This window comes from Sodiomyces alkalinus, assembly GCF_003711515.1.
Source record: "Sodiomyces alkalinus F11 unplaced genomic scaffold SODALscaffold_12, whole genome shotgun sequence".
NCBI classification, from domain to species: Eukaryota; Fungi; Ascomycota; class Sordariomycetes; order Glomerellales; family Plectosphaerellaceae; genus Sodiomyces; species Sodiomyces alkalinus.
The window spans coordinates 619,382-626,813 of record NW_021167090.1 but is presented as its reverse complement, the minus strand read 5'-3'; the positions used below and the strand labels follow the sequence as shown (position 1 = coordinate 626,813).

Sequence of the window (7,432 nt, the reverse complement as noted above, 5' to 3'; positions counted from 1 at the left end):
CAACAACAACAACAACAACAACAACAACAACAACAACAACAACAACAACAACAACAACAACAACAACAACAACAACAACAACAACAACAACAACAGCCGGGTCCCGGTCTCGGCCCGTTCGTTCACGACATGCCCACCGAGAGCCAGCTGCGAGCCCAAGTCATCCGCCACCGCCGACAAATGGCGCCCCGCGTCGACAGGAGACGGCGCGCCGCCGCCCGCCAGGCCCTGCACGAGCGATGGCGACGGAGGCACTTCTACCTCGACGAGGAGGAGGGCGGCACGGCGCCCGATGGGTGGGACGAGAGCGAAGACGTGCTCGCCAGCCTCCCCGGCGTGCCCGACCGCTCCTCTTCCGCCCCCCACGCCAAGGCGCCCCAGCACCACCACCACCCGCCCTTCTTCCCACGGTCCCGGTCGTCCTCCAAGGTCCGCTTCGCCGAGGACATGGACGACAACATGGACGTGCGCTCCAACCCGTCGACCTCGTCGCGCAGCGTGCCGGAGCGGTGGGGCGGCTTCGAGATCCCGGAGGAGGAGCGCGACGCCGGCAAGGAGATCCTCTACCAGATCACCCAGCAGGCCTTCAACGAGCTGCTCGACGTTGTCTTCAGGGAGAAGGAGGACCTCGCCGTCCGCGCCGCCGAGACGAAGGAGCAGCGCGAACTGCACCGCGAGGTGTTGGATAATTTTGACATTGACCTCCACCTCGAGAACGCGGAGGAGGAGGAGGAGGAGGAGGAGGAAGAGAAGGATGCCACGGCGGAGAGTCGACGCGGGGAGGAGGCGGATCCGGAGGCTGTTTCGCTCCTTGATAATAACGGCAGCAGTAGACCCGTGAGCGAGCGGACATTGGAGGAGCTGTTGGACGTTACGGGCTTCACGGTTGCGGGTGGAACTTTCGCGGAACAGTCTGGGCCCGCCGACGAGGTCCGGGGGGGTTCCGAGGGCAGGAACGAGGACACATTTCAAGAGGTGGCAGAAAGGCCAGAGGCAGGGGAGGAAGAGGAAGAAGGAGAAGGAGAAGGAGAAGGAGAAGGAGAAGGAGAAGGAGAAGGAGAAGGAGAAGGAGAAGGAGAAGAACGAGGAGGAGGAGGAGAACAAAAAGAAGAAAAAGAAGAAGAAGGCTATCGCGATCCCACCATGCCCCAGTTCCGTCCGAACAACGACAGCGACCTCACAAGAACCCCCCCTGCCGCGAAACCGGCCCCCGGGAAGACGTTTTCGGCCGAGCCACAGGTCGCCGACGACGGCGAAGAAGAGCAAGAGCAAGAGCAAGAACCGCCCGCCAAGTCCAAGACGGCCGTCTCCGTCTCCGTGCGGGTGCTGGCGGAATGGAAGCGGCTCGATCAAGCGGAGAAGGAGGCCGAGGAACGCGGCGGGTGGGGGAAGCTCAGCTATGAAGAGTTCGAGGCCATTTACAGACGGCATGAGAACCCCAAGCCGGCCGGCAACCGGTTGGATTACCTGGGTAGCTGGGTCGATTTCTGCATTCCCTAGTGAGATGATGGGATGGGGGGTTATATCTATACTAATACTCACACACACACATGCAGAGGGTGGCGAGAATAGCCGTCTTGTAGTCTTACTGTAACGATAAATGTCCGTACATTAGTTTCCTTTCGGTCTACTCTCTTCATTATTGTCTTCCCGTAGAGAACTTTACATGATTACTCCGTGCAGATTCCTTTTCACTCCTCACTCGTAAGCTCTTTTGGCCATTTAGCATACTCCCTATCATCTTGACCACAACCCCCCTTTTCCCTCTCTCTCTCTCCCCATCTCCGTCTCTCAACCCAGACAACTCCCCTTGCTCCAATGACTCGCCGCCCGGATCCTCTTCCCATAAGCGTAAAAAACAAACGGCACAGGGATCAGTAGACAGGCAAAGCCGCCAAAGATACTCGCCCCGGGCCCCACACCAAGGTTGTTATACAGCGGCCCGACCGCCAGGGGGAAAGCAGCAGCGAAGCAACTCCTTAGGAACGTATTCGCCGCCACAGCGCTAGCAGCATACAAGTGGAACGTGTCAACAAGGTAATTCAGCCCCGCCTGGAAAACGGTGTTGAAGCCGCACCCGGACAGGTACAGGCCAATGACGGGGACGATCCAGGGCGCGGCCTCGGGCTCGGCGGTCCACCCCATCATGAACTGCCCGCCGGCAAGGAGGACGGACCCGAGCATCATGGGCGGGAGGCGACGCTCGGGGAGGACGCGTTCCCCGCGGGCCTTGAGGGCGCGGTTGTAGCCGACCTGGTTCACGGCGTTGATGCCCAGGCCGGTGACGGCGCCGAGGAACTGGGCGAGGAAGGGGAGCGAGCCGCGGACGCCCAAACCCCAGCCGCGGCGCTGGGCGAAGATGATGGGCACGGCGCCCAGCTGCATGTACATGACGCCGTAGGTGAAGCTCGTGTACAGGGCGATGAGGGCGCAGATGGGCGTCGCGAGGAGCTGCAGCGGGCGGATCAGGAACTTGCGCGCCAGCTCGGCGGGCGTGACGTCCCATTCCTCGAAGCGCGCGTGCAGGGCCCAGTTCCCCGTGGTGATGCGCAGCTGCCGCGCTTTGCGGACCAGGAGGCTCGGCGGGTAGGTCTCGTCCACGAGCAGGACGGTCACCGCCAGCACGAACGCCTGTAGGATCCCCGTGATGTATTCCGTCCATCGCCAGCCCAGGGACGGGTCTTGCGCCACGGCCGACGAGGCGATGGGTCCCAACGTCGGCCCGCCTACCACGGCCAGGGCGTACCCTGCCATGGCGTAGCCCCGATGGGCGGGCGTATAGAGGTCGCCCAGGACGCCGCCCGTGTTGGTGACGGGGGCCGAGGAGAAGACGGCGCCGAAGAACCGCGTGAGGAGGATGGTCTGTAGGTCTTTCGCCGTGGCCGTGGCAAAGGAGAAACACACGGCGATGGCCATGGGGGTGAGGACGGCGACGCGACGCCCGTATACTTCGGAGAGCGGTGCCCAGAGTAAAGGGCCGAGCCCGAAGCCCAGGAGAAAAAGAGTGGTGCCGAGGACGGCGACCTCGTGGCTGACGTCGAACTCGGCGGCGACCAGGTGGGTGCCGGACGAATAGGCGGAAGACGCCCAAGTGGCAGTCATGGTGACGAGGCCGTAGAGGAGCGTGGTGGTGGCTTTCTTGCGAGGCGGCCAGTTGACGGGACGGTACGGGTCGTCTGGTCCGTCAAAATCGACGAGATAGTCGTCAGTGGTGGGACAGCCGGCGAGCGGATGATGGAAGGGGGGCACGGGAGGTCGGGATCGAATTCTCGAAATGATGGACTCCCCGGAAAACCAAGGAACGAGCCCGACACCTTCGAAACCGGTCGAATGGGCCGAGACTTGAGATGCTGACAATCTCCTTGACCGACATCGTGTCAGCTCCTCTTCGGATGGTCGATGTCCATCGTATTGAGCAATCCCTTCAACGCTACCGACGCTCGATGGTCGTCTTGAAGACGAATAGCCGTGGGATGTGGCCGATGGTCCGGACGAGGAGGAATCGGACGCCTCCGGTCGAGAGGAGCTGCCTGTAGGGGGAGGTAGCTGTTGCTTTTCCGCGTGAGAGTCTGCGAACGGCATGATTCCCTAGCGAGGTCATTCGAGGTTCATTCGTTCATTCCTTGTAAGTAAATACACGAAAAAAAAACCAAGACAAAGAGGGTCGTAATTATGGCGTATATGAAATAATAGTTGTCGTCCTGGGATATTATCATGTATTTTCCCCCCGTCATATGGGGATGGACAAGCTGTAGTTGGACTTTGACATCCATTTAGTCCATCCCGGGCAATATAAAAGATAAGACATGTTCCCTGGGTTGGAGAGATGGTGACGTACGGGACTTGCAAATGACGGCTTTGCATCCGATGTCGACTCGAGTCAAAGGATGGGGAGGGAAGGGGAGTAAAGGGGAGTAAAGGGGGGAGTAAGGGAGGGTTTGGCTAAACTTGACTCGTACGTTGTGGTGTCGTCAATTTGGCAGACGACTCGACTCGACTCGACTCGGTCTTTTCCTACCTGGTAATAAGAAAAAGGTTAGAATTCCGTCGCCACTCGTTCGATGGACGAACGAATGAGAAGGCAAGCCGGAAAATCCCCATCAGACGAAGGCGAGAAACCCAGACGGAAAGAAAAATCATCGGCAAAAATGGTATGGAAATTCGTGGGTTGAGATATATCGTTTTTCCCGTCGTCGTCCAAGCAAGAAAAGAAAATCCCGGATCTACTCGTTGAGTCTATGAAAAAGAACGCCCCATAGAATCCCTATTCTCCTCCTCCTGCAACGGAAGGAAAAGTGAGGAAAATAAAAAGAAAATAAAAAGGAAAAGGGAAAGCAAACAAGAGACTGATCGTCGACCTTCGTGACTGTTGAGTGTATCCGAGATGAAGATGAAAAATAAAGGACCGCAAGGTGGGAGTGAGCAATGATGAGCAAACTTTTTCGCGTGCCTTCTTTTCCCGCAATACCTCAAGTTAATCAACCAGGGCCCATCTGTTTCCCCCATGTTGGTTAACTCTCTAGAACCGAACCGTCCTTTTGGTGTTCCGAATTGCCCGGACCCCAAGCAAGCGCTCTTCATAAAAAAAACCTTGTCCGTAGACGCGTCCTGTCGTAGCTGCCCAGGTCCATGACCAGTATCCGTGACCAGACCGCAATTCCGTGCGACCAAAACCATCATCATACGCCATGTCATGTGTATGCATGCTTTCTCAGTCATCACCTCTTCTCATCCCGGCATCCTCAACAATCGACTGAAGCCTGGCGTCCGCGTTTATCGGGCCGACATGGCCTTGGTGACGAGCCTCTTCAGGGCGAGCTCCTGCTTCTTAAGTTCCTCGGCCGAGGCGTCGTCAATCTCGAGCTTGGCCATGGCCTCGCTGACCTGCTGCTCGATCTTGTCCTTCTGGCCGCGCTTCAGCTTCAGGGACAGAGTGGGGTCGGAGATGATCTCCTCAACCCGGCCAATGTACGACTCGAGCTGCTGCTTGGCCTCGAACTTCTTGCTGAAGGCCTCGTCGTTGGTCTTGAACTTCTCGGCATCTTTAATGGCACTCAGGGTTAGCATGGACGATCAGGAGGCGAGACGACAAGTCGTCTGAGGGGAAAAGAAAAAGAAAGAAAAAAGAGCTTGCGTGAAACATACCGGTGATCATCTGCTCAATCTCAGTGGACGACAGCTTGCCGACCGAGTTGGAGATGGTAATGTTGGCGCTGCGGCCCGAGGTCTTCTCCGTCGCGGTGACCTTGAGGATGCCGTTGACATCAACCTCGAAGACACACTCGAGAACGGCCTCACCAGCACGCATGGGGGGGATAGGAGCCAGGGTGAATTCACCGAGCGAGGTGTTGTCCTCGCAGTTAACACGCTCACCCTGGTACACGGGGAACTGGACAGTCTGCTGGTTGTCGGCGACAGTGGTGAAGGTGCGCTTCTTGATGGTGGGGACGGTCTGGCCGCGGGGGACGACGGGCGCGAAGATGTTGCCTTCCATGGCAACACCGAGAGAGAGGGGAACGACGTCGAGGAGGAGGAGGTCGGCGGTCTCGGCCGAGGTGGCCTTGCCGGAGAGGATACCGGCCTGGACGGCGGCACCATAGGCGACGGCCTCGTCGGGGTTGATGCTCTTCTCCAGCTTCTTGCCGTCGAAGAACTCGGACAGGAGCTTCTGGATGCGGGGGATACGGGTGGAGCCACCGACAAGCACAATCTCTTCGACGACGCTCTTGTCCATGTTGGCGTCCTTCAGCACCTGGGCCACCGGCTCCAGGGTGCCGGAGAAGGCCTTGGCGTTGAGCTCCTCGAAACGGGCACGGGTGATCTGCATCTGGAAGTCCTCGCCGTCGAAGAGCGAGTCGATCTCGATGGTGGCCTGGGCACCGCTGGACAGGGTACGCTTGGCACGCTCGCAAGCCGTCCGCAGACGACGGAGAGCGCGGGGGTCATCGGAGATGTCCTTCTTGGTCTTGCGCTGGAAGTCCTTCTTGCAGTGCTCGAGCAGGTTGGTGTCGAAATCCTGGCCACCCAAGTGGGTGTTACCCGCGGTGGCCTTGACGGTGAAGACACCGCCCTGGATGTTCAGCAGGGACACATCGAAGGTACCGCCACCGAGATCGTAGATGAGGACGTTGCGCTCCTTGCCAGACTTGCCAGAGCCGAGACCGTAGGCGATGGCGGCGGCAGTGGGCTCGTTAATGATACGGAGGACGTTCAGGCCGGCGATGGCACCGGAGTCCTTGGTGGCCTGACGCTGGTTGTCGTTGAAGTAGGCGGGCACGGTGATGACGGCCTTCTCAACCTTCTTACCGAGCTTGGTTTCGGCAATCTCCTTCATCTGTTTTGGGGGGAAGTGGAGTTAGCACATGACGGCACACAAACAGTTTTTTTTTTCTTTTTTTCTTTTAATTTGTTCCTTGCTTTCATGTTTCAGGGGGGCAAAAACAAACCTTGGTGAGGACCATGGCAGAGATCTCCTGGGGGGAGAAAGACTTGGTCTCGCCGAGGTAGTCGACCTCGACTCTGGGGGAGCCATTGTCGTCAATGACCTTGAAAGGCCAAGACTCCATATCCTTCTTGACATCAGGGTCATCGAAGGGGCGGCCGATAAGACGCCTAACGACGAGAGTGGGATGGTTAGTTTTTTTCTGCTTTTTATTTGATATTGTTTTCTTGGTTTAGACGAAAGTGTGGTAACCAGCTGAGAAGTCACATAAAATGAAAGCTGCACAACCGCAGAAAGGGAAAAGGCACTCACTTGACGTCGAAGACGGTGTTCCGGGGGTTCATGGCAGCCTGGTTCTTGGCGGCTTCACCAATCAACCGCTCCTTCTCATTGAAGCTGACGAAGGAGGGGGTGGTGAAGGAACCCTGCTCGTTGGCGATGATCTCAACATTGGTGCCCTCATAGATGGCAACGCAAGAGTAGGTAGTGCCTGTGATATGGAGTCCAACGTTAGAAGCATTCTTTAATATTGGCTATGCCGATGCAATGAGGAAAAGAACAGGGGACGAAATTCAGAGGCCCAGGTCGGTCACCGCCTTCGCCTCAAAGCCGGGCAGTAACCGCCACGGGCGTCGACGTCGCTGCCACCCCAGCGCCTATTTTCAAACAAGATGAGATGCAAGAAAATAAAGTGAAGAATCACATACCGAGATCGATGCCAATGGCACCATCGTAGAGTTCTTCCGCCATCTTTGCAAGGTGTGTTTGTTGGGAGGGAGGTGGAGGTTGGAGGGTATGAAGGTGGGAGGGTTGATCGGAGGAAAGAGAGGCGGCACGCGGGGTCCTCAAGAACACTTTCAAGGGCCCTCTTTCAGAAATTTTTGGCCGGACAAAAAAATGGAATTTTGGCACTGAGAACTTTTTGCATGGGTCAATGCTAGACCTAATGTAGTTTAGTGTGTTTGGCCCCTGGTGGGACGGGGCTCGGCT

At 57.5% G+C, this 7,432-nt stretch overlaps 3 protein-coding genes across 3 annotated transcripts in view; 1 reads left to right on the top strand and 2 right to left on the bottom strand.

Annotated features, from left to right (window-relative positions):
• SODALDRAFT_346594 (EF-hand) overlaps positions 1-1,500 on the top strand; it is a gene marked incomplete at its 3' end in the record, with an annotated part of 3,454 nt that extends 1,954 nt beyond the window's left edge. Inside the window, exons 2-3 of the mRNA XM_028613256.1 lie at positions 155-769; positions 1,112-1,500. Of these exons, the coding sequence (XP_028462837.1) occupies positions 155-769; positions 1,112-1,500 (1,004 nt within the window). The remainder of the gene's footprint in view (positions 1-154; positions 770-1,111) is intronic.
• Positions 1,501-1,791: 291 nt separating this feature from the next.
• Positions 1,792-3,582, bottom strand: SODALDRAFT_284686 (MFS general substrate transporter; the record flags this gene model as incomplete). Its single annotated transcript, XM_028608480.1, has 1 exon — positions 1,792-3,582. One exon carries the CDS (start codon positions 3,580-3,582, stop codon positions 1,792-1,794), a length of 1,791 nt encoding a protein of 596 aa, XP_028462836.1.
• A 1,191-nt stretch (positions 3,583-4,773) lies between these two features.
• SODALDRAFT_284507 (hsp70-like protein) lies at positions 4,774-7,192 on the bottom strand (the record flags this gene model as incomplete). The annotated part of the gene is made up of 5 exons (XM_028608471.1): positions 4,774-5,042; positions 5,146-6,334; positions 6,447-6,612; positions 6,755-6,932; positions 7,150-7,192. The coding sequence occupies 5 exons, from the start codon at positions 7,190-7,192 to the stop codon at positions 4,774-4,776; spliced, it is 1,845 nt and encodes a 614-aa protein (XP_028462835.1).
• Between the last annotated feature and the right edge of the window lie 240 nt (positions 7,193-7,432).